This window comes from Chelonia mydas, chromosome 13 (genome assembly GCF_015237465.2).
Source record: "Chelonia mydas isolate rCheMyd1 chromosome 13, rCheMyd1.pri.v2, whole genome shotgun sequence".
Taxonomy (NCBI): domain Eukaryota; kingdom Metazoa; phylum Chordata; order Testudines; family Cheloniidae; genus Chelonia; species Chelonia mydas.
This window is the reverse complement of record NC_051253.2, coordinates 4508232-4534799: the sequence shown is the minus strand read 5'-3', so window position 1 is coordinate 4534799 and position 26568 is coordinate 4508232. Positions and strand designations below refer to the sequence as shown.

Below are 26568 nucleotides of genomic sequence, written 5' to 3'. Positions count from 1 at the left end.
CCTGCTTTGAGCAGGGGGTTGGACTAGATGACCTCCTGAGGTCCCTTCCAACTCTGATATTCTATGATTAAAAACCTTTTCTGGTCATTTCAGCCCGATACCATGGGAACATTTCCATTTGAAACTGCCTAGATCAAATGTTCGGATTATTTTCGTGGGGGGGGGGGGAACACATTCCAGCCTCCACAATTGAGGTGAAACCGACACAACTTGGCAACATGTTTCCTTGTTGCCAAATCTGCATCTCTCCCCCCCCCCCCCCCCCCCCCCCACTAAGAAAGAAAAATGTGGATGAAACCTTGCCTCCAGCTCCCTCTCCGGGTGTGACAAACTCGGGAAGTCGCTCCCCGGCTGGAAGGCTTCAGGGATTACTTCCCAACGGCGACACGCGGCACCCACACCTCCTGGGCCATAAGTGGACCCTGCCCAGCCCGAGGGCCCCTAACCAGCCGCGGGGTCTCACTGACCTGGCCGGAGGCAGACGCCACAGCGAGGCCCCCCTCCGCGCTGCCTTTGGCCGGACTGGCACCGCCCTGGCTTGGGTCAACCCCCGTCTTGCTCCCGGCTGAGCTGTCCGAGGTGCTGAATGTCTCGGCTGGGACAAAGCAAGTGGCTTCTTCTGCCTCGACAGTTCCCCTGCCCTGGGCTGCGCAGTCAGCTGGGGTTTCCGGGGCATTTTCCCTGGGATTATTTTGCAGGGCAAGATTTGGGGCGGTCATTTGCCAGGCGTTGCTAGACTCGGCAGCTTCGGCCCCGGACCCCTGAGAGTCTGAAGCAGCCCCACCCGGAACAGCTGCATCCTTCGGAAAAGCAAACACCAGGGAGGGGCGAAGGGGAGGCAGTGAGAACACCTGGAAGGGAAACGCTCGGGTGTGGAAGGAATTTATACCAGATGCCTTCTAGAAACCCTGTCCAAACGGAGCCCTTCCTGGGGGAGATGGGCCGAATGACCGGACTAGGTTTGTCCCTTCTCGAACACCTCTGACACTGTCTCTGTAGGGTCCAATTTGTGTAATGACACCATGGATCGCTGGACCAAGCGTGGGCTGGGGGCAGGATTTCATTAATCCTGAGCTTCTCCACCCCCTCAGCTCTGCAACTCCTCTGTAAAGCACTTTCATGATAGCATAGGATGGGGCGGGGGGGGGGTCAAGTTGGAGGGCGCAAATAGGTCTCAGGAGAGTCACAACCACCATGTGGCTAAAGGGGGATGGGGGTTCTGGTCTGGAGAAGATAGGGGCCATTGGCCTAGACCACCCTAACGGGGATTATATTACACATGTGCGCACTGACATGTCGTACACGGCTCGCTTGTATGTCATGCATGAGTGTGTATCTTTGGCTTTTGAGAGGACAATCCTAGCACAGCAAGTGTGTGTCCCGGGTCCTTCTGCATCACTGCTGTAGAGATCAGGAGAGTCCTAAAGCCATTACCTGCTGGGCAGTGCCCGGCTCTCTTTCAGATCCCTCTTTGCCAGCTGGGACATCCAACTCCGCAGCTTGAGCTGAACCTGGTAGTTTAGCCTTGGCATCAGCTTCCCCAGCAGTCTCACTCTCAGCCTCCTTTAACATCTGGGCTTTTCCTTCTGCCTCCTCTTCCTTTCCATCTGCAGGGACGTTCAGGGTCTCCTCTCTGCCCTCACTGCTGGCCACTTGCTCGTCTGCCACAGACTCTGCTGATGCACCTTCAGCATCTCCCCACACAGCATCTTCCTCTCCTTCCTCTGCCCCTTCTTCAGACTCATCAACTACAAGGATAATAAATAGCCCTGGCAATGTGAAAGGGATGCAGACAGCACCTAGTCCAGATGGGCACAGAAACCTAGATTTCATAGACGCTGACGTCAGCAGAACTGTCAGCTGAGGAAGTCTCAGAGCAGGCGAACCCCTCAGTCTATCAATATCAGGGAAATAGGAAAATTACTGAAAATACATGGCGGTCCCTCCCCAGTGTGAATGGACTCTGGGGACGAACAACTCGAATGGGGATTCTGCTGAAGGGGAAGGAGCTGAGCTGGATTCCTGTTTCCCTCTCAAAGGAACTTTGGGGTCAGAGTAAGCTGAGCTGGATTTCCATACCCAGAATGGAATAGAGACTGGAACCCTGATCCAAAGCCCATTGGGGTGAATAGGAACCTCTCCACTGACTTCAGTGGGCTTTGGATTCAACCCTTAGGAGGAAAAGGTTCCGCAACTGAACAAAGCACAAAGGTACCATGAGGTGCTGGTTTTGTGGCATCCTACACTGTATGTTTCATTCTTCTCTTTGCTCACCAGCTGTCTCCCTCCCTCCCTGTCTCTTTCCTTCACTCATTCATGAGAAATGCACCCAGTGAACACAGCACTGCACCTCCAGTGCTTCCATCCCAGGACACAGAGTGGAGAACCCCGAGGAGGCGGCTTCCAGAGGAGCAGCCACAGGCCTCTGGTAGATGTAACAGGGATAAACGTCCAATGCAAGGAGAAAGGCTCTCGGCTCCTCCCCAACATAAAGACAGGATGACGACTGGATTCTGACACCTGTGCTCACATTCAGGAGTACACATTGTCCCACTGAAATCAGCGACCAGTGAAATGGACAAGGTGGCAGAACTGGGACACAAGTGACATTAGAATCAAGAAAAGGAAGAAGGTTTTTATGCTGGTTGAAGTAGCCCCCGATACCACAGTGAATGGAACATTGTGAGCCTGCAGACAGACCAGCAAACCCTCCTCTCCAAGGCCCCCATTTCTGACCAGCCCAGACCATTTCCTCTCACCTTTAATGAAGTCCAACTGATAAAGCACCCGCTCCTCGGCATTGAAATCCACAGCGTAGTGCTCCATATTGTCATAACCAGACTCCAGCGCCTCCACTTCACAGCTCTGGGTCACCTCGGAAATTCTGGGAAAGGGAAGGAAGATACGATCCCACATTATCCAGTCCCTCAGATAAATTGGGGTCAGAATGTGAATGTAAAAATAGGGAGTTCTACTTACTTCTGTATGAGAACTTTGGCATTCTGAGTAGCCAGAAAAGGAGAAGAGAAGAAAGGTGAGATTATGGGAATAGAACAAAAAAAATCAAGATAAAAACATGTGGCGAGCGAGCGTGTGCGTGTGAGAGAGAGAGAGAGAGAGAGAGAAAAACAGGTGGAGTTCCCACATAAGAATGGCCATACTGGGTCAGACCAAAGGTCTATCTGGCCCAGTAACCTGTCTTCCGACAGTAGCTGATGCCAGGTGCCCCCTAGGGAATGAACAGGCCAGATAATCATCAAGTGATCCATCCCCTATCGCCCATTTCCAGCTTCTGACAAACAGAGGCTAGGGACACCATCCCTGCCCATCCTGCTCCTTATAAAGGATACACACTGTGTATAAACCCAATACACCACCTTTGGGGTTTTGCTGAATTGTGAACCCAAACAACAACAAACAAGCACAAAGCCCAGCCCAAGTGCTCTCCTCAAGCCTGGCAGTCCTTAGGGTTTTCCCTACAGAAGCTGTCTGCCCAAGAACCTAGTTTCCTCTGCCTTAAAAGTAGTGACAACTCCTTATTCTAAAGCCACACCTTCCTGGACTTGAAGGATCTCAAGCAAGTGGGAGACTCCAGGCTATCAAGGTGTTGGTGGGAAAGGAAGATATGACTCCATTCCCATGGCACTGAGTTGCAAGTCTGCCTTGAAAAGCAATGGTTGCTTGTATTTTAAAGCCAGTCTTGTCCTACTCATGACTTCCCCTTACCCTGTACATCTCTTGGCTCTGGGAAACAAAACATACTGGTTCTCTTTGGCAACAGGAGACCCAAGGTTGAATAAGATGACAGTGGCCACTCAGCCTCCTGCCATGTTACCTGCACAAAGACTGTCATCTGCAGCTCCTCCATGGACTGCAGCGCTGCATCCACCAGCTTGGAGGATGACTCAATGTGTTCACTGTACAACCTGGTGAGGGACTTCAGATGCTGGGTCTTCTCCTCCTGTTCATAAGTGATCCTTTGCAGCATGATCTTCCTCCTCTCCTCCAAGATGGCATACATGCGGTCAAACTTCTCACACAGAGCCTGCTTCTGGGCCTTGCTGTTGTCCTGCTCGAAGGATGCAAAGAGCACATTCACTAGCTCAACTGGCTTGGCTTAGACATAGGTTTGGACAGCTGATTCATGAAGTATGGGGCAGGGGCTGAATATACTTTTTCATCAGTAATGTTGGATCGTCTGACATTTGTTTTGAGCATTTCAAAACAAAAGGATTCCAAAGCCCCTCAAAGCTATATAGGAGGCAGCATGATTTCATAATTAAACAAAGATCTGGGTAGAGTGGAGTGAACATTGGAATTTCCATGCCGTGGGAAATTCTGATATTTTGACATTTGTTTTAGTTGGGATGAAGTTGAAATCTCAAAAAATTTCACCAAATGAAACATTCCAAAAAATGTCAGTTCCTGAGAACCTGCATGCAGTACCTCGATGTTCCTGCAAGTGCCTTGCAAGTTATCGATGAAGGCCTGGATTCTGTCATTGGTGGCCACAAGGGCTCCAATCCCATCTGTCAGAGCAGACTGTGGGGGGCGGGGGAGGGAGAGAGAGAGAAAGAGAGAGCTCAGATAATTTGCCATTCAGCACCGAGAACATGGCCAGCAACGCACAAGACACCAGGAGAAGATTAAGATGGTCCAGGCTCCAAAGAGCCTGCCGCTGTGACAGACCATTCCCTCATTCTCTACCACCCTGGTTCCCAGCACAGGTGCCTGCTGTGGTGGAAGGCAAGCTTCACATTTTCAGAGACAAGAGGGAATGGCTTCATGCTGTCACCATTTGTGTAGTGTTCCCAAGCACCTCTTCCGGGGGGTGCTGGATAAATAAGGCATCAGTGTCTTCCCACCCCACCCCAAGACCCATCTAAGTCTCTGTCCATCTGCTGACAGCACTGTCCCAGCAAAAAACATACAGTCTGGCTTTGAATTTATCTCACCAAGTACAAGTTAGAGTGTAGGATTGGAATCAGGAGACCCACAGCATCCTGATCCCAGTGTGACCTTGAGGATGTCATGGGCTTACCTCCATGCCTCAGCTTCTCCATCTGTTAGGAGGAGATAACATGTGCCTGACAGGGGTGTTGTGAGACTTAATTAATGAGCATCAAAGTCTTTGAGTTCCTTAGGTGGACAGTGCAGGCATACTGTGTGCACCATCTCCCTACCTCCACCCCGCCCCAATGAACCTCGGTTCTAGCTTGTTGCATGTTCTGTATAGTCCCTATGTACTAGTGGTGTGAATGAACAGTAACACCGAACTCAGCACCTGAAGCTTCTGAATGGTCTTCTCTAGTGGACAGGACCTACACTGATGCAATGGGAGAGCTGCTGGTATGCCTGCATCATTTTAAAACTTTGTTTTGTCTCGGACCCTCGTAGCAGAGCCTGGAGTGGATAAAAGGCTGCGCTCTTTAAGAACGAGATGCCCAACTTTCTCCCCTCCACCCTGGTAGCAATGATCCAGGTACCGGGCACCCCATGAGCAAATGCCAGGGAGAAGCCAACCTTCTGTTTCATGTAGATGTCCGACAGGGGAGCTACTTCACACTCCTTGTGCTCCCCAAAGACCTTGCAGAGGGAGCAGGTGGGCACCCCACACGTCATGCAATAGATGTTGATCTTTTCTTCCTCATGCTCTTCGCAGCTTGGATGTTCTGTCTTTAACAGAGGCCTGGAGCTACATGGGGGGAGAGGGCATGTGAGAGAGGGAGGTGGAAAGTCAAGATGGGGTTTTGATTTTTCTTCCCCCTACCAGTGCCAAGACCTGAAGCCCAACAGGGCAGATGCTATGTGCTGAGAAGTCAGTACTGAGACCCAGGCTCTGGGGCAATGGAAACCAACCAGCTGCAAGCTCAGGGGAGCAGTGCCATCTGCTAGGAGCTCTGCACTGGTGTTAGCACCAGAGGGGCTCACCTCATTTCCTTCCTACCAAAACCAGCAGGAACAGGAAATGAACAAGGGGAGGCAGTATCCAGTGGACAGGAGGAGGTCAGGAGATCTGGGTTCTCTCCCAGCCCCCAACTGAGGGCCAGTCACTTTCAGCTCTGTGCCCCTCTCACCCGTGGTCTGTCTTGCCTACTTGCGCTGTAAGCTCTTTGGGGCAGGGCCTGTCTCTCACACTGCGTACGTACACCTGCGGGGCACTTGCATAAATGACAACTTCTTACTCCACCAATCTATCCCGTCAGCAGCCCAGCTCTGCTGATATTAGTAGGGAAGCTTCCCCCACTTTTTTTTTACTTCTGTTAGCCCTGCAGAGCCAACCCAGCTGAGAGCGGGGGGACCAGGGTTCTATTCCCGCTCGTGGGACAACAGCAGAATTGTTTGCTAAGTTCTACCTGCAGATGTGCAAACGCCCTGGAGGCAAGGGTGCTACAGAAAGCACAGTTTGGCCTGTAAGACCGTTAGTCCAAGGTGATGATGCACGAAAAGGAAAGACCCCAGTTTTTCTCTCAGATCCCACAGTGAGTTAACAGTTAGAAAAACTCTTTGTTTGACTTATAAAGTGGGCACGTTTGATCTGGAGTTGCCCTCTCATTTACACAGAGGCAGAGTCGCGTCTGTCGTAATCTATGGAATCAAAGCTCGTATGCAGAAGACATTGATTAAAGAAAACAACGACAACTATAGACACAACCAGGCTTCCACACAGGTTGATTTTTAGCTTTGACGTCTTTCTTTACCAGGGGACCGGAGCCTGTCTGGAACGCTATACAGTACACAGAGACCTCTAATGGCGGAATAATATTTTGCAAGAAGACACATTACAGAGTCTGCAGGCTGTATTGATGGATTCTCTCTCTCTCTCTCACACACACACACACACACAAGAAATGAACGGGTTGGGACACCTTGCCGACTCCTGTTTGTAAATATCAATGATGTTCTCCACCAGTAGATTCCTCTGCAGGCCATAGACACCGTGCCTGTCCAGGACCACTTCATGGCGACAGGATGGGCAGCGAAAGCGGCCTGCGGAGCCCAGGGTTGTCCCACGAGACTGAAACACAAACGAGGATCTTCATTAGATGCCGCTACAGGGGGGTTACTCAGCTGGCCACAGACTGGTTTGATAGGAATCACAGGACCCAAAGTGCACACTGCAAACCTGTCACATAGGAAGCAAAAGGAGAAGAGGGTGCACTGTTAAAGAGCGGGATTGCGGCGCAGCAGCCAAGTGTAAACACAAGATATTTAATAGCCCAAAGGCAGGTGATGAAAATCCCCCAGGACAACAGAAGGATTGGAATGAGAACATGCAGAATCCCTCAGCTATGCTGAGCCATCTGCACATGACTCAAGAAGATAAATCTGGTACTGCTACCGGAAAAAAAAACCTTCTCTTGAAACGTTAAGTTAGTGCCCTCAGTTCTTCTCAGTTAATTTCAATCAAATAAGGAATTAGCCTTTCAAAGTCAGCGGTGGTCAGCAGCAAAGAGCCATGAAGGAGTTAAAAGCTATTAAAACTTCAGAGTGTATCATCACCATACCCAACATTCCTGCATGCTGTGATGTGAGAACATGAACACTTCATGCTGAGGGAGATCCTGATCCAACGGCCCAAGCAGAGGATTAAGAGCACCTATATTGTGATCATGGCTCAAACAGGCTCCCAGCACAGCCTTGGGCATGACACTTCACCCGTCAGTGACTCAATCTTCCCATCTGTAAAATGGCGACAGGAAGACTAACAGACCTGTCTCAGGTGTGGTGGTGCTCCTTAATGAAATGCCATGTGTTGCTATGAATGCCCAGATTGCCACAAAAGAAAATGATGCATTACTGAGCTGCCAGTATGCCAGCCCATTCCTTATGAACACACTAGAATAGTTTCTCCTAACAGGTTTGGCACGAGCGGCCCCTCACGTCTGTTGATGGCTCCTCCACATTTAGGCTAACATTTCTCACTCTTGCTGTGCATAAAGACGTTGCTTGACTGTCTGGGAAACTTGAGTCACTTTGTTAGAGGTCAGCGAAGCACAAACTTCTCTACAACACGGCTAGGTGTGTGTTATAACCGCCTGGAGCAGGCAACCATCAGAGCTACTACTAGATCACCTCTTTGTGTTCTCCTGCCCCAGAAATGGAGCACTTACCATTTTCATACCTTTAAAAAGGACACTGGCCCTGTAACAGGGGAATCAGATGCAAGAGTAACACTAGCTGGGTCCCTCCCGACTTTCTGCTCAAGCTTTCTGTACATTAACGTTACAAATAGAGGCTATTCCTTGTTGGGGGATGTTAAAGGATGGGCTCGTGGTCAGGGCACTTGACTGGAACTCAGATGATCGGCATTCTAGTCCTGGCTCTGCACATGGGCTCCCCGTGTGACCTTGGCCAACTCATTTCACCTCTCTGTGCCTCCGCGTCCCACCTGTGAACAGGGGATAGTTCACTCCTACCTCACTGTAGGCTGGGCTGTTAAAATCACGAATGTTTCTAAGGCTCCCAGGTCCCTTGACAGAGCGAGCGGTCGGCCCTGACACTTGAACCAGCAGGAAAGGAATTCAGTGGATTACTTTCCTTTCCTGAGAGGATTGTGTGTGAGAAAATTTAGCAGAAGCTGGAAAGGGTTGACGACTAGGACGATTTGGGGGCATTCTCCTTTCCTACCCAATTGACCAATTCATATTTCAATAGCATGATCTCTTCCTGCCTACTTAGAAACACAGACACAGGACCCTGTAGTATCAATTGGATTAAATAAATAAAAAAACTCTCCCCACGAGCAGAAGGCTGCAACTCGGATTACTCACCTGAAATATGTCATTTGCGCATTTCCGGCACAGGTTGTGCTGACAAGGCAGGATTACCACAGGTTTGGTGAACACCTCCAAGCAAATAGGGCATATGAGCTGCCTCTCCAGGCTGTCGATGGGGTGATCCCGCCGATAGGAGTTGTATTCCATTTGGATAGACATGACAAGAAAGCCAATGCAGCCCTCGACTCTCCCTGCTCCCCCAACTCCCAGCAGCACTGAAGCAACAGAATAAGGAAGCACTGCGTGGCTCGGCCTGTTTGGCTCTGGACTGTGGTGCCGAGGAAGAGCACAGGAAGATATGGAAGGGGAAAGCAGCCTGCCACACAGATTAAGTGCTGGATGCAGCTGTTGGCCTAGTAGGTCTCTGGGGCTCTGCTTCAGCTCCACTTTAGGACTCCTGGAATTTGATGGCTGAGGCGACTCCCCTCTCATGTTACTATTAAGGTTCTTGCTCATCTCTGGAGGGAAAGAAGGCTCATTCAGTCTGAATTCATAGCCCAGTGTCAGCAGATTACCCAACAGAGACATCCACTATAGGTGGTGAAGCTAAAAAGGACTCAAGCACATTTAAATTAGTTCACACAGAGCCAGGGTGCACACATCCAGGCACCCAGTACGCATAAGCTCTTTGGCACAGGGGTTTCCCTAGTGCAAGGAAAATCTGACTAGCGACCTTTGGGTACTGCTGAAATATAAACAAATGTGAGATTGAGAGCAGTTAAAAGAATAGTCAGGAGAAAAGCTCAGCCGTTTGATTATGGGATGGAGAGAGGGTTGCATAATGGCTACTCCCGACCACAGCAGCAGTCGACTAACTAGAGGATAAATCTTGATCTTGCACAGCACCCATTACTGGGACTTACATAAGAGGTTGCAAAGTGAGGAAGGATGATCCAGTGGTTAGAGCACTAGCCTACAACTTGGGAGAGCTGGGCTCAAGTCCCTGCCACAACCCTCCTGAATAACCTTGGAAAGTCACTTAGCCTCTCTGCCTCAGTTTCCCCATCTGTACAAGGGGGACAATCGCACTGCCCTACCTCACAGGGTGCTGTGAGGATAAATACATTAAAAGATTGTGAAGTGCTCAGATAGTATGGAGTCGGCGACCATGTATTTACCTGAGACAGAAGAAACCTCTCCTTTTCAATGTATTCTTGACAGACAGGCAAACTTAACAGTTTTCCACGCCCTATGAATTCTTAGCTCTATCAAGGCAAAGATATGATGTGCTAGCGGACAAGCTTCACATGATGTATGCTAGTTCCCATTTTATTCAAATGGTCTCTTTTTATATGATTAACGGAGTAATCCTTCATAAATGTTTTTTTAAGATTAATAGAATGCCAATCTGAGCACATGTACAAAAAATTCATAAAAGCAAACAAACATGAGAATAAATATGTGTCAAGGGGTTTATTTTCATATGTAATTCTGGGAAAACCAACTATCTATTGGTAAAGCCTTATAAGTATATGCAACAATTTTGGCCATTTATGAGAGGTTTTGCATTTTTTTTTTCCTTTTGAAAATTTAAGTTGTCTTCACGTATCTTACATGTTCAATATTTAAATTTGCCTACTTTTTGCATGTATGACACAAGGAACTAAAATTTAATGTTGCATTACATATCACAAAAGCCTTTTGAACCAAAACAGCACAATAGATGCTGGAATGTAGAGTTACGGGAGAAAAAAAATGGGTGATTTGGGGGCCAAAGGTGAGAAAAATTGAGAAACACCAGTGTAAGGGAATCCTAAACCAGGTTATTTCAAGGAGGAGATTTAAATATTCACATGAGTCAAGAGCCAACAGGTCTGTGCACATTCAGTCACGGGAAAACCTTTAGTGAAATCAAGTTCAATCAAAACTCCACCTTCACCTGAAATCCAACCTAAACACCCCTCCTATTCCAGTCTCTTCTGAGTAGCAACCACAAAGTGTGTGGTGAGGTTCATGATGTGGACAAGTGTTCAAAGGTGCTAGGTAACACCCTCTGTGCTGTGGTTGACATCGCAAAGTGATGCTCTTGGTAGCCAAAGAAGGCTGCATTAAAGATGGAAAGAAAAAACCCAAACAAATGTTTCTGCATTGAAAACATTTATTTTACAACAGTGGTTTCAGATAATTTAGCAATCTTTATTTTAGTTTATACTGAGACATACATTACACAAATTACCATGCTAAAACATAAAATAATTCCTTCTGCTTTAACCGTATGTATGTATGTACAGGAGCTCAGTAGTATCGAGTGTTACAATCCACAAAGTTCAGACAGCCACATTTACTTACATACAATTCAAAGTATGGTCCTTTAGTTACATAACAAAATATATATATGTCTATACATATATAATTGCTTTTCAGATGCTTTAATCCTTTGTTTTTACAACTGCTAACATTTTTTAAACAAGGGCTTTTCCCTCACCTCACCAGAGCTGAAAAACAGTGCAAATGTGAAATGCATTCTCTCATTACATCTTCAGCTCCCACAGGCTTCATAAGAGGCTGATATGACAAACCCATAGTGAATTGCTTATCTCAGGGCCTTGCTCACATGCAAAACAAATATAAACCTTGTTGGATGTCAGTGACCAGGCAAACCAGTAGCCTCTCCTCTCCTACCTCAAAAAGGAGAAGGAGGAGGGGATGTGGCAGAATGAATGGAATGACAGCAATTGGCTTAAGTGGCACACATGCACCAAAAAAGGAAACCTCAACAGCAAAAGTTTTCTGAACTGGGCAAATGTCAAGGTTCATCTATTGTGACAGACACAAACGTCAGTTCAAACATTTAAGTAGCAAAAGGAACCCCTCCTTGATCCTATAGATTTTCACATTTGTGCTGATTGCCATTAGCAAATAGAAAAACCAAATGTGATTTGTGCATGTACTTTGTGTTCATGTTAAGCAACACCTTCAGGGACATGGGACCCAAGAAGGACCACCTGGCATTATCTAACCAAGATGACTAGAAGTAATTTGGTGGTAGTAATATGAACACTGGCCACAATCTGTGTGGCTTTCAAGTCACCACTAGTTTTACCTTACAATTCATAATGAATTCCATGCCACCCTTTTGAAGTCAGTCTGTCTGTAAGCAACAAAAAATGGGGTTACTGAACCAGACAGTGCAAAGGCATCTTATTATTCAAGATACAGTCATTCTAGCAAGGAGGGAAGACTTTGTGGACACACAGAAGCTGAGAGGATTTTAACCCCCCTTACATATGGCATGACATTCTTACTCAAATACTTTACCTAATTCTATTTATACAACAGGATCTGTTCATTTTTTTCCTTCACCTGTCATTCACTCACAGATCTACTTCTTTTTCCTGCAGCTGAAAGGAGAAGTTCTGATTCTGGGCACACAAAACTAACTTCTTCACTTGTCTGGCTGAGAGTTCATAAGAGTAGTGCTGGGAAGCAAATTTCGTGTTTTACCACCAAAGAAAGACAGCAGCAGTACCAGGTGCACATATGTTGTATAAATATATACATATGTGCATATATACATACATACACACACACACACAATATTGCAATCCCACACTTACAGCACAAGGTTTGGACCTCCTTGATTTGCAAACTACATTGAATCCCCCACTGCACAGGGTACAGTGTAGCTAAAACCAGCACAGGAATCAGGAACTATCGATGTTTTTTGTTACACCTCCAGTCACACAGTCTCATGGGACAGGATCAAAGGGCAGTTGACAGGGTTCAAATAAGCCTTCAAGTCTTTTGGAAACCACTGCTGCACACAAAATATAATCAGCAACCATCCACAAACAACAACAAGGAAACATTGTTTGTTGGTTGTGAAAATGTAGTAGGGAAGAAGACAGCCATTAATTCTTGAGCAATCTATTCGGGTTACAGCCGAATGTAACCTACCAATACCCAGCATTTCCCTCGAGGAATAAACAGAATGGTGCATGGAATATTGGCATTTTTCTTCCAAATGAAAATGTGTCTTCCCGAATTATGGAGTTTGGCATGGCGAGCAAGAGACAAACAGTTGCCCTGATGTAGCTTAGCCTTTGAAGAAAGCACCTTCCTGGAATGAAACAGGGACTTCAGGCTTGTAGTCTCTCATTTAGATAACAGTGAAGTCTCCAAATGCAGTATGTGAAACAGACTATCAGTTCTCATAGGACTTGAACACTGACAAGATTTCCTGCCTTTTCCCTTCCCAATACAGCCAACAAAATTAAACTTTCCAAGCTATCAGTGGTATTTCTTTTAAGGTGTATAAGCAGTTCAGTGGTACACTACAAACTAGAAGGCCCCCTCTATAGAAGGGAGCAGTGGCATTCAAATGGTTATGCATGTTCAATTCATACTAACCTCACACTATAAACATCTGTACAGGAGCTGGGTTTCAGTGCTCCAGTCCAAGGATTAATGCAGGCTGAATAGCACCCAGAGGGGTCAGTAAGATGGAGGAACTGCAAAGCGGCAGAAGCCTATCAATCTACCTAGCCAGGATCCTGTGTAAAAGCCGAGCCAATATCCAGTTGCACTAGGCAGGGAAAACTGCAGCACAAACACATTTCCTAAATTATTTGGAAACGTCGAGAACACTGAAGGGGATCAGACAGATTTTAAGGGCACAGACTAGTTAAGGGAACAGGGCACCTCTTTCAGGGCCGGTGTACACTATCGATACTCAAAGTCTAGCCCTGTAAAAGCACACACAGGTCCCACCACACTACATAAAATGACCCTAGTAAAAAAAATGGATCAGGAACAAACTTCAATCAGCTCCCTAACTTAGTTATATCTGTAGTGTAAACTGGCTCTGACAGAATGGGTTTTAAAAATTGTTGTCCCTCTACCACAACATTGTTGAAAGACTTAGTACCTTGTTCTAGTACCACATTAACACCTTCTTTCTGAACAGGTTCTGCACATATAAATCTCAAAGAGCATCATATATTTTAAACACTGAGCACTAATATCTAAAGCAGTTTAAAAATGTTACAAATCTAAAAATAAGACTGAAGATATGGCTCTAAAATGTCACTGCATGGAATTAGCAGAAATCTACATATCAAATGCCATTAAGACGTTTACATAAACAAATTTAAATACAGATAAATAGTTAACTTCCTACATACATTACCAATGAAATTAAACTGGCATTTAACAGGCATAGTGGCCCTTCATTCACTTAAAGTGAAGATTTTGACTCGTCATTTGTTGCTCTAGATGAAGTTTGGGGATTTCCACATCCAGAGAAAGAATGGGGTACAATAAATCCATCACCAGCTACTTCAATGGCAGTTCTGCCGTTCTGCTGATACTGAAGAGCTGCTTTGTTTACATATCCTCTCTAGGAGTCACAACAAAACTTGGAAGTAAAGTCAGTGGTCCTTAATATCACTCATTTGGGTACTCCCCAGACTGGGCTGTCTCAAAAATCCCACCTCCTAGATACCAAGCGGTTATGTTTCTATCTACTAAGGGAGCTAGTGCTCTGAATAGATTTTATGAGCTGGATGGGAACGACTAAATAACCTAAACAAAGACCTCAGGAAACAGAGAAAATTTCTCTTATAGTGTAACTTTTAAAAAAACCTTAAGTTTAAGTTTAACTCTGGCAATACACTTAACACAGAATAAAGCTGCTTAGGTTAAGTGTTTTGGAAAGAAACATTCTGCATCTAAGCCAGTAACAAAGGCCTTTAAGTTGACTTCCCTTTTTATTTCCCAGGCTTTGGTGCCTGTTCTAGCCTTTAAGTGAAGCTGCTATTCCAATTCTGGTAAGTATAATGCAAGCGTCCCATAAAGTTTGGAAATGCTTGCTGCTGCTTGGCATGTAAGATTTTTGCTAAGGAACCACTATTTACGTTTTGTACTCACTGGGTGTGTACACAAAGTTTGGCCATTTTGCAATTATAAAAGTGCAAGTAGTAGTTTTAGAACTTGTGGTGTTTATGTATAATGTATATGTCAATTAAAAATAAATGTGGCAAGTTATTTATTGGCAGGGCCCTTTTTTAAATAAAAAACAAAGATGAAAAGGAGAATGGATAACTTTCAAGTCTTCTGGATACATAATGCAGTTTAACATCCTTTTCTGAAATAACAAACTACATTTAAAATAACCACGTGTTTCATATAAAAACTGAGCAGTCAGGAAAAAAAGGGATGACACTCCTGCAACAAATCTTACGTTGAAAAGATTTAAGATGTTAAAAAGTAAGGGAGGGAGTGCACTATGTCCTGAGATCAGAGTTCTGGTGTTTCCCTTACAACATAACCACATACAATGATGCATGGTCTGCTAATTTACTGTAGATGGATGTGGACACATCAACTGTTGAAAGGAAACTACCACTTTCTGAATTATGGTCTTGCTAGGTAATTAAAAAGGAGGAAATTATGAACTTATGTAGTGGATAATCAAGTATATATAAATGTGTTACTAGTCTGAATCTTGGGTTTTTTTCCTCCCCTAACACCATTGTGGTGCACTTTTAAATGTACCCTTTCATGGCTCTTTTTCCAAACAGTGCAGAACATGAACTGAGGTGTCATCTTTAACTTCGATTTTCTGATCTTCCTCAATTTCAGTTTTAAGATTAGTTCGTATTTAAAAGTACACAGGGCTCCTACACTGTGACATTGTTTACAAAGAATGCAGCAAGTGACTTCAGTGGAGTTTGAAGCTAGAGTTAAGAAGCCTTGTCCTGCATTAAATTCTCACATTGCACACGGAAACATCCTGATGACTTTACTGATGCAAATGAAGTGCTATGGAAACTAAGAAACAGCATCTGCAATTTCAAAACTAACTAAAGATCAAAACTAACTTGGATCCCTGATACAAGGAGTCACAACTTCTTCACATTAAAGTGACAATTCAAATGAACTGATGTTTTGCATCAGTTGTTCTAGACCAGAGGAAGGAAGAATATTCTGGAGTGTAATTAATATATGCGGAAAGAATCTTTCCCTCATTTTACCAGCCCCTTTTGTCAGCTATGCAGATAAATGTGCAGTTAACTTTTACCCAGTAGCATTCACTGAGATGTTCAGACCACAAAAGCAGCTTTGGCCAGTAAGCTTCTAGGGAATTAAGTTTGCATATATATCCTAATGTACTCCAGAGTAGAGCATAACACTAAGTACGGGTTTAAGTAGAGTCTATACAAGGCCACTGTGACCCTAGTTTTGAGCTGGAAACTTTATTTAACCGCTTTGGATGGGGAATAAATTAAGTCTTTACTTAAGCAAGGATCTAAGATCAGATTGTGACTGATCTCTTGAGACTGCAACACAGGCCTTTTCCTGATGCTAAGTACTAAAACAAAGAGCAGAGCAGTAAATCACTGGTAGCCCAAGATATGCTGGTAATAGTGTTCAAGTAACTTCAAGTTTGTAGGATTATCAACTTTACTCAAATGCTACAGGGGGAAAGGGCTCATAAATGTCTCTGGTGTCTAAAATCTGTTTAGTTAAGTAGTATGACAGATTCCCTTTTGATACCACACCAGCATCCAACATAGTCAAAAGCACACTTTTGCCTGTATCAGACTTACATGCATGCAATTGTGTTCATGCACCAGCAGTTATTAGGGGGGGAAAGTCTGCTTTTAGAACAACCTGATTCAGCATGGAGAGTTGAAATCTTTTTTGCCTAATATGTTTGGCAGGATTTCAAGCCAGAGGTTTTAATTAATCTTTCACTATGTGCAAGGTTATAGTGAAGGATATTCACATGGACATTTCTGCACATCTTGACAAGGCACAAGCTACAGCCTTCAATAACAAAGAAACTATGCAAGGTTAGCCCAATTGTAGTGCTTTGCCCTGCTATGGCAAGACATCTTAGTTCAGTTCCCGGGCTCTTCTTCTTTAGGCTGGCAGGGAGACTTGAGCAGTGCTAAGCACTTTCTCCAAAGTGACCCCTCTGCCTTGTGAAAGAGCAGAATGGAAGAGTCCCAAAGGGAATGTTGGCTGGAAGGATGTCAGTCACTTTGTAGGGCCTGAAAAAGTGTGTGGTGGGGGCATGTGATGTGAAGAAACAGATACAAAGGGAAGAGAGGAGAAGTGATATAGACATAAAAGATCAAAGCAGAAGAGGCATAACTAACTACCAAAAGCTCCCTGTGTATAAGTTTACTAGTTGTTCCCCTAAATCCTTATTCAACGTTTTCTAAAGAGAAATCTGTTAAAAGCAAAATATATCAGCTGCAAAGTAAATGCTTCTGTGACAGCTGAGCAATCCTAAAATTCACAAATTAAACTACAGTTTTAAACATTATTCAGACATGATTTGATTTCAAGATAGCACAGGAAACTGTTTAATAGTTTCCACAATAATTTATGTGAAGAAAAATAAAACGTGTAAACAAACAAATCTAAACAGAATACTGTGTGCAAACTATTATTTGAGATAAACACAAAGTGAGGTGTTTTGTTCTTAAATAGCCATTTACATATTCCAAAAAGTTGTTCATGACAAAGTTAAAGGGACATGGTGAGGTTAAAAGCATTTTTTTAAAAAAGTGTTCCTAACGGTCTTAACAATAGCATTTTAGATTATTAAAAGAGCATTTTAAAAATCTAATTTGCTTTCCACCATTGCTGCTATTTGTTTACTTTGTGCTTCCTTCACTTGGATAATGAAAACGGACTAATCAGTTTCACTTTAAGATTCTCATGCACTAACAAGAGGCTGCAATAAATACTGCAGGGGAATGCTTAAACTCAGACAAACAGCTTCTGCTTGAAATAAAAAAGTCCCTAAAAATAATTCTAACATTTGGTTTTTGTCACAACCTACATTTTGGGCCTATACTATCAGAGAATTCCCATTATGCATAAGGAGCTGTCCATCAATTTAATGTCTGAAGAGTAAACCGGCATTAAAGAATTCCTGCCCTATCACACTGGTGTTTTTTCAGTTCTTTGCATTGTAAACTTGCTTAGATAGAGGTGCAGGGAGAGACAGGAAGGGCTAAAAACAAAGATCTTAAGATCTTTGTGGCACTCATAAAAATGATGAGCTCTATGGTCTTCACAGTTCAACTGTATGGAAGCAGAGCAGCTTGTGTGTGACTGATTTTACTCACTTTTAAAAAGATCTTGTTTTAGGCTGGTATTACTGCTTAAAATGCAGAATGTCTCCATCATACTCTTATTGTGAAAACTCCTCAATACATAACACAAACAGACATTTAACATAACTCCATACATGCTATAAAAAAGGAAAAAACAAACAAATAAGACCATAGCTAAACTGCTTTAAATACTGCATGCTACAGCACTTCATGTATCATCAAGATACGACACTGAAGGTGACAAAAGGCTGAAGGGATTACAAAATATTCTCAGCAGGTTGGAGGCTGCCTTCTTACTGTGGCAAAACTTTTTTTCCTCCCCATTCACTATTTCTAATGTTCATGATTCTAGTGTTGAGTTGGCCATGTATTTATTTATCCATTCTAAATCAGTGTTTCCTTAACTTAGTTAAATCCATCAGTGTGGTAGCTGGGGTGAGAGTCGGTTGTGAGCTGGGTCGTCTCTGAAGCTGATGCTGGTTGTATCACAATAGGTGTGTCTGTGGCCTCTGAAAAGAAGTGAAAGCAATGTTTTATTGCACTGGGGAAAATAGTTTCCATTAATTTTTGGCAGGCAGCAGGCAATCACACTTCTCAGTGACAGTATCAACAGTACACTTCCACACCCTCTCTTCTGAAGCACTATCTTAATTCATTATTTTCAGTTGGAGTTCAAATCAAATGAGAACACCTGCATGCTAGGTACTTTATTTGAAGGAATGGTGTTTTAATTTACCTATCAAGAGCCATGCATGCATAGAGCAGCCATTACTGGTTTCCCTCTTAAAAGCATTAATTCCAGACTAAGTGAGCTAAATCATAATGCCCAACTCAGGCTGTTTCCTTTTAACTCAAAATCATTTTCTTGCCTCAAAGAAATAAGTTTACATAGCTCCATGCATTGATCAGCTAAAGACTGAAAGATAATATTTTCACTCATTAACAGCTGCTAGGATCTCTGGCCCATCCCTGGAAGATAAGCAACCAGGTACTTTCTGTTCCCCTCTCTGGGCCTAGAGCTGATATCTGTGGGAATTGGGTAGGAGAAGAGTCTATGGCCAGTGAGGAGAGGAGGCTGCAAAGCATCAGAAAAGGTGGTGTGAAGTAGATCATCCGTCCCATAGCTCCATGGTAGTTGGAGTCTAGAGGAGCTAGGAGCCTCAGCAATTCAATTGAGGATGTTAAAGCTGCTCCTTCATTTGCTCACTCTGTCCATGATTCAAGAAGAGAGCGGTACACAGTCCAGCAGCTGAAGCATCAGTAAAAAAAGATGAACAGAACGCAAGGTTTGCACTGATATAAACAATTTTAAAATGAAAGCTCAGATTCTGTGTTGATTGATCATATTGGACATTCTTATATGGGGAAGAATCCTTCTTCCCACGTGCCTGAGGCGGTTTGCACAGCTGCTGTGACATTTAACTTAATGTGCTTTCCGTGTAAAGGGCCACTACACGTAAGCACAAGAATCTGGCTGGTTTACTACTTCAGCTACCCCATCTCCAATGACCTATTCCTCACCTGCTGTTAATGAAACTTACCCCTTTCGTCCGACTGTAACTGTGCCTCCAAGTCCTCTGGAGAGACATAGTATTCCTGCTCGCTGCCTTCAGGAGGTTTAGGTTTACACTTTCCACAGCAACAGTTACAGCAGCAACACAGACAGCAACAGCAGTAGCAGCCTGTGATGAGCCCACAGAACACAAACAGGGCCTGCAGAAAGGAGAGGAACAGAAAGAATGTACACAACACATAAGCTGCATCTTCTAACAAAGTGGATAGCTCCTGTTACCTAACCTAGAGCTCTAACTACAGAAGAGGTCAGTTTAAATGGGTTAATTATATAAACAGAGATCCAGCTGCTTTGGACATAAGGCTCGTCACTGGAACAGAATCAAACAAATACGAATATGCAGTATTTTATTTCCTAATTAAGAAAACAGTCATTAACATTCTAGTCCAGTGTGAACACTGGGCTGCTGAGAAGGACTGGATACACAGGAAGAGGAACCCGAAGAGAAGCACTCTAGAGGCAAAGCAAATTAAAGGAATCTTCTCCTCTCCACCCCCTCCCCAAAGAGGGCCTAGGGTCAGGATACAAAGGGACAAAGCAACACTACTTAAAGATAAGACTCATACATTATTCACAGCAGAATACTGCATCCTGAAAAAAAAATTCCTGAAATTGGGGTATACTGAGCTACTGTTTCAGCTGCATCCTAAAGTGTAGATAAGGCTAAGAACCACTCATGAAATACTAATTGGAATTCGTCTTGTCTTGCCCCTCTCCAGGTGCCTGTGGTGTTCATAGTGGCACCCACTGATGGTAAAATGCAACTCTTTTTGCATTGCTACCCGGAAGGGTTCTTTTATTTCAGCCAATTATCCAGTCACCGATCCATCAGTGATACAACTATTTTCTCACCCCAAAGGAGTCAGGAGATGAAGGTGCTGGCAACTACGCAGAAAAACATACCCAATGCCTGAATCATCAAGACTGGAAAACAATCTTAATCAACCACGTAGAATGGTAAGTAATGTCACTGTACTAAAGCACAGTGAGCTAGAAGAGTTCAGATTTCCTACTAAGAATCAAGTGGCTCCTAAGAAATATAATTAATCATGATATATTTGCATATGACAAACATCATCATCCGCCCTCCAAAAAAAGAGAATGATTTATAGATTATATATAACTCACATCTCATATTTTCTTTTAAATGCTCTAAATTCCTGAGTGGTAAAGATCTCACAATTTCATTTCAGGGTTTGCATGCATCTGAGTGCAGCAATATAAACATGAATCAAGTAAAACACAATGATTCTTGGGAACTGGCAATGTTTATTGCCAGAAACTCTCCACATAAGATTTATTACATCTCCTGTTCAATGTGCATATGAGACTATTAAGAGTTCAGGAGGACACGAGCTACAATGTTACTGACTACAACAATATTCAGCTCTGTTTCCATCACTTCAAAACTGGCTGGGTGCAGCAGAATAAATAAATAATCCATTGTCTATGAAACTGAAAAGTGGATTAGAGCAAACTGGCTGAAGAAATGGTGGGTGTTGAGGGAGAAGATGGGAATACTTAGTGAGCTTGCCTGTTTAAGGGAGTGGATTTGTGGCTCAAGTTTGCAGTCTTGGAATTTATTAGGTCCAGGGATGTTTTTGTAAAATCTAGTAGCAGCTGTTGCTTAAAAAAAACAAAAACAAAAAAACACCACCCACAACCAAACATCGCTTCCATCTGCATCTCACTATGATGCAGAACTGGCTACTGTTATTTGTGCCTGCGTCACTTAAGACAGATTACTGTGATAGGCCTACCTGCAGTAGCACACTGAGATGCTGTGGAAGATCAAGATAGTGCAGAATGCTGTCGCCTAGCACTTGAGCAGCACTCAGGAAGTGCACACCACCAATACACAGACAGATACTGATGAACAATACATTTCTGGGCAGTTATCTAAGTGCCTGTTTTAGTCTATTAAACCTTAAAATGTTTCGGAACCTGGTTGCTTAAAGGACCCCCTCTCTTTCCTTGACCATGTTGTCACAGTTAAGATCAATGCAGATGCCTAAACTAGAGACCTCAACACAAATGGAAGGGCATTCTCCATGGTCTACGAGAGCTCAGATATGTTAATCTTCCTGGGCACACTGCTAATTTTATCTTTTCTCTTAATCACTTAGGGAGGTTGAGGGTTTACAGGCAAAGGAAAGTGGAGGGTGACTGAGGTGTGATTCTATTAAATGACTAGCTATGGTGTGCAGTTCTTTGTGGGAGTCTATTAATTGGGAATTTGTAACTGGAAAATTGATGGATAAAAAGTATTGCATAAAAACAGATTTTCTAATGGTGTTTTAAATGTTTGGATCTGTCTAAAGTTCTGGATAGGTGCCAGATATATCAAATAAATGAAATAAAATACCACGAATATCCAATTACCAATATTGGTACAGTACCCATTGAATGGCTAAGCATCTGTTCAGAATAAATGCAAAAAAAATCTTTATTTCACTTACCTTTGCCCACCAGCTGGATAGGACGAAGTATGTGTTCACATTCTCCTCTCCAAACTGCTCTGCTACGTACAGGCCCAAGGAGCCATACTTATCATATATGTTTCGTTTTGTGGCATCAGTCAATATTGCATGTGCATTGTTGATCTCTTTAAATTTATCTGCAGCCTCTGGATTATCTGGGTTCTTATCAGGATGATATTTCAATGCAAGTTTCCTGTGGAGTGGGAGAAAAAATTCTCAGGTGCTTTTTTGCAATTCATCCTACTACAATAGGTAGATTGACCTGTCCATCTTTCCTCCCATCAAATCTGACAGGCTCTCCAGTCTCAGGCAAGAGTATTTACAGAATTATGATTTACTTCACTTCTACCTTTCCATTGCCCCACTGAGTCTCCTTTAGATGGTAACAAAATTGTAATCTTTCTACATGGTCTATCCCACTAGCCTAGTGGAGCTCACAGGATGAATTTCAGATTGAGACTTCAGTACAAAGACAGAGGAAGCTTTCTTTTCTGCTCATCTGATCTAGCAATTTGTACTGTTAAGTTCTCAGTAGCAATGCTCCAAATGAAAGGGGGCATACATAACAGAATAGAATGCGCAACAAATCTAAGACAGGGTTCTGAAGGCCACATCTGAGAATGCTGCCACACCTAACCTGCAACGTCTAGCAAACTAAAAATAGAACTGACAATTATCTGGGATCAGTGCTCAAATCACTATGCAGAAACAGCCTATTGTTCAATTCAAGATGTGCTTGTGGTGGAATTAACTTTCACAGTTACCAGATATCAGAAAATCATTATAGACTCCATTAAGTTTTCAGCAACGTGGCTTCAACGGATCTGGAAGTGTATATAGCCTGTTGAGGTCACTGAATTCAGGAACAAAAGGTTCTTTTGATCTTTGGGTTCTGTTTAAATTTGAAAGTTCAGACACTCGGAAGAGAATAAAAAGAATCTCTGAAGAAAAACTGGTAAAATAACCTATTAATAGATATGAAAAGAGAAACCAATCGTCCATACTTTATTTGGGCCATTGTAATTCTGTGGTACAAAATTAGGGTAATGCCACCAAACTATACTTCAAAAAGAAAAGGAGGACTTGTGGCACCTTAGAGACTAACAAATTTATTTGAGCATAAGCTTTCGTGAGAAAAAAGGGACAAAAATAAAAGGAAAACTATTTTCTCTCAAGAGCAATCACAAGGCAAGATTACTACTGACCCCTAGTGTAATGTTCAAACCACTGCCATTTGTTAACTATAACCATACTGAACTGTAGCACAATATTTATGAGTAGCAATTAAACACAAGAACAGTATTGTGATTTTTTTTCTCCCCAAAAAAATAAGATTAAAAAAATTGGACAATGCAAAGCAGTTTCAGGTTTTTTTGTTTTTTAAGGTTAAAAGTCAAATCTGGATTTTAAAAAATTAGTATTTAAAGTTTAATGTGAAAAAATGTTAACTGACTTTTACAGATACTGAAATACATTTCTGACACAAGTATTGTGTAAATATAAGTATTATACTTAGTAATATAATAAGTAATATGAGGAGCATTGATAAATATAAGCACAGACTACATAACACACTGAACGTGACATTCGGACTATCTGAAACGGTTAGTAAACATGCTCTGTGAAGTGTCAGGGACCAGACATTTGAACCTTTACCTGTATGACTTTTTTATATCATCGGAAGTGGCATTCTTGTCCAGTCCTAGGACATGGTACAATGATTCTCCGGAGGTAGACAGCGAACGTTGCCTCTGGTCTGCCATGTTGAACTAACCTGAGTGGAAGAAACCCCCGCATGCATTAGGGCAAAGCTATTGAAAATCCCATCTAAAACAAAGATACTTATAACCAAACAAAGTCCAGACCTCTGACTTCGTTCAATGGTCAACCGCCAACTCCACTAGAGTTTTTATATGAACTTTTATCTTTTCTTTAAAAAAATTATAAGTGGGCTTTGAAGAGATGCTAAAAGTTCCAAACAAAGCTATTTACCTTGCTTTCTTAGATCTTCCAGCTTTGCATTGTCAGGGGAAAACAACAAACTATCAGGATAAATCTGGGCAAATCAAAACCACTACACATTTCTGGAACTGGGAAAAATTAGAAGCTGAGGCTCAACATAAACATTATGATAGAACACAGACTCGGACTCTACTTAAACACATTCATTTATAATCCAGGTAATGAAATGGAACAAGTCAGATGCTACAGAACCATGAAACGAGTTGAGGTAAACAGCCGATGTGCATAAATTAAACGTTCATGAAACTACCTCATTATCTTCCTCCAAATCTCTCCTTAAACACTCTCCTTTTCCACAATGCCTACAAAAAACTTGACAACAATTAGGCTGCTTGTGTGCTGAGACCATCTTTTTGTTCTGGGTTTGTTCGGTCCCTAGCATAATGGAGTCATGATCCACGACTAGGGTTCCTAGGTGCTGACAATACAAATAATAAATTACTTGTCTTGGTTAAACAAACTTTAAAGACTCAGGAAAGGTGTCAGATTGACAGCTTGAACAGAGGAATTCCTCTGGTCACCCACAGCATGCACGGTGTAGTGTAAGCTTCACCACATCATTCCAACAATGTATGTCAATCCTCACCCTGATTACACACACACACACTCTCTCTCTCACTAACTATAGTATATATATGGCTGAGAGCAATTCAATCTCTTCCCTGCTCACTAAATCCCTGGCCTCTCCACCGAGATCACCAACAAGACTTGCAGTTGTGATAGTGGTTTAGCCAAAAAACCAACACCACTTTTGCTCAGGTTAGCAAACAGCCATTAGATAGTAATTTTCCACCACTACCAAATCTGGCTGTATTCAATAGGTGATCTAGAAACAAAAGGTTCTGTACCTCATTACCAGCTCTCTCAGCCATCCAGTTCACCACAAACATAGTATTTAACTGAGAAGTATTGTACTGAAGGTTTCTTCTGACTTTTAAAACCAAATTCTAAAGTCAGATGTTTAATTAATCATAATCAAAATACCGAAACAGATTTTGGGAAAAAACAAGTTGGAGTGCAAAGTTCAAGAGAGACCTTTTGTTTAAACAGTTACGTTATTCAAATCTGAATGCAGCATAACTACTTTATGACATCGACCATTTCAAATCTGCTTACTATTGGATTAGGAATTTCAAATGCTTAGATATACAATTACCATTAGAAAAAAGTGACTATGTAAAATAGGGTACCTTCTATCCAAAAGATCTGCTCCATTCATGTATTGACTTATGACTGCTTACTTCACTGGCAAATAGAACAACTCCAAAATTTTCCTTTCCTCTAATGGGGAAGTCCACAGACCTCTTACAGTGGTTTCCTATTGCAGAATCAGATCCATCAGGACGAGATGGGAGTGGCTATCCCCTTGCAGGCTCCATCAGTTCAAGATGCTTTTACAGCTGTTGCTCATGTATTAAATTCTCAAAGGATTAGCAGCTTATTGAAACACCAGAAACTTAATATTAAGATTTCTTACAGCAGAACAAGTATTAATTCTGGCCTAACGCATGGCAACTGAGAGCAAAAGGAAATTAGTCTCCTGGAAATGAAAAATGATTGGTGGGGGCAAGACAAGTCTGCAGAACTTCCCACTAGAACAAAAGAAACTTTCAGTAAGTTAAAATACATTTTCCTATTCTTCTGTACAAAGGAGGTCTACAGATCCCACAGAGGTGGTACATCCAATATCAGCAAATAGCCAAGGATGGTATAGTATAATTAAGAATATGCAATTGAGTAAGACTCCTTCCCGTCTGGTTATTGTGGTACCATGGTATGCAGAACCACTTGATCGAAAGCCACACGAGGCTTGCACATCCAGCTTGTAAAACTTTGTAAAGAGGGGTACTGACAACCAAGTGACTGCTTCCCCTCTTTGCAGGATGCATATGACCTTTCAGCCCCGGAAGTAGCCATTACTGAGAGAATAAGCATGGACATTTGCGGGAGCAGGAAGGCTTCTGGCCTTGTAAGCTTCTGCTATGCACCATTTTAGTCACTAGGGATATAAGAAAGCAGCCAAGGTATCAATTCACTGATGAATAGTATAAAACAAAAAGCAACAGTAGTATTCTGAAAAGGCTAGTGCATTCAATTTAGATCTGCAGTGGTCTCCTGACAAACAGTGTATGCCATAATTTTTAACAGGATGACTTGGATGCTGACAGAAAGATGAAAGGACTTGCGCCTATGGAATACCAAATTTACTGTGGGAATGAAAACTGCATTAGTTCTTAAAACAACTTTGTCTTGCTGAAAAGTGCAGTACTGTGGTTCAGCTGATAAAGCTTCTAGTTCTGAAACTCTTCTTGCTGAAGCAGTGGCAACTGGAAAAAACATTTTTTGTGGAAACAGATATTTGGGACAGAGGTTCAAGTGGTTTATTTAGAGTATTTAACACTAAATTTAGATGCCAAGGAGTCTGCTCCAAAAAGCCTTCCAATGTCCTGGTGGGACACCATCTTGCATTTGTCAGTAAAATGCTGGAAATTACACCCATTGAAATTTTTGTTTGCGGTTTAAGCCCAATGCAAGACCTCTCCGCACAAATTCCAATACATGATTTCCCTTTTTTCTTGGTGAGTTCTACATGAAATCTTCACACCAGGTCTTAAATCTAGACCAAGTCCTCAAATATG

The 26568-nt window shown here is 42.9% G+C and overlaps 2 protein-coding genes across 7 annotated transcripts in view; both read right to left on the bottom strand.

The window, feature by feature from the left end:
- Positions 1-368: 368 nt before the first annotated feature.
- LOC102937583 (tripartite motif-containing protein 54-like) lies at positions 369-9036 on the bottom strand. Its single transcript, XM_043527316.1, has 9 exons — positions 8775-9036; positions 6870-7018; positions 5524-5689; positions 4447-4542; positions 3836-4069; positions 2980-3002; positions 2760-2884; positions 1435-1748; positions 369-800 (listed from the first exon to the last, which is right to left on the bottom strand). Exons 1-9 carry the CDS (start codon positions 8937-8939, stop codon positions 369-371), a joined length of 1704 nt encoding a protein of 567 aa, XP_043383251.1. The 5' UTR covers positions 8940-9036.
- Positions 9037-10860: 1824 nt separating this feature from the next.
- Positions 10861-26568, bottom strand: part of DNAJC5 (DnaJ heat shock protein family (Hsp40) member C5) — a 64821-nt gene continuing 49113 nt past the window's right edge. For all 6 annotated transcript variants that reach the window (XM_037915451.2, XM_037915448.2, XM_043527310.1 and 3 more), the window contains 4 exons: positions 23564-23681; positions 21887-22100; positions 19396-19567; positions 10861-18363 (listed from right to left, as the gene is read on the bottom strand). In XM_037915451.2, coding sequence (XP_037771379.1) covers positions 18260-18363; positions 19396-19567; positions 21887-22100; positions 23564-23670 — 597 coding nt within the window. In that variant the 5' untranslated portion in view covers positions 23671-23681 and the 3' untranslated portion in view covers positions 10861-18259. The remainder of the gene's footprint in view (positions 18364-19395; positions 19568-21886; positions 22101-23563; positions 23682-26568) is intronic.

Coding starts and splice junctions, on each gene's coding strand:
- LOC102937583 (XM_043527316.1), bottom strand. CDS start 8,939: ATGTCTATCCAAATGGAATACAACTCCTATCGGCGGGATCACCCCATC. Junction 4,070..4,446: donor GCACTTGCAGGAACATCGAG/GTACTGCATGCA, acceptor TCCTTCGAGCAG/GACAACAGCAAGGCCCAGAA. Junction 801..1,434: donor AGCCGGGCACTGCCCAGCAG/GTAATGGCTTTA, acceptor GCTTTTCCGAAG/GATGCAGCTGTTCCGGGTGG.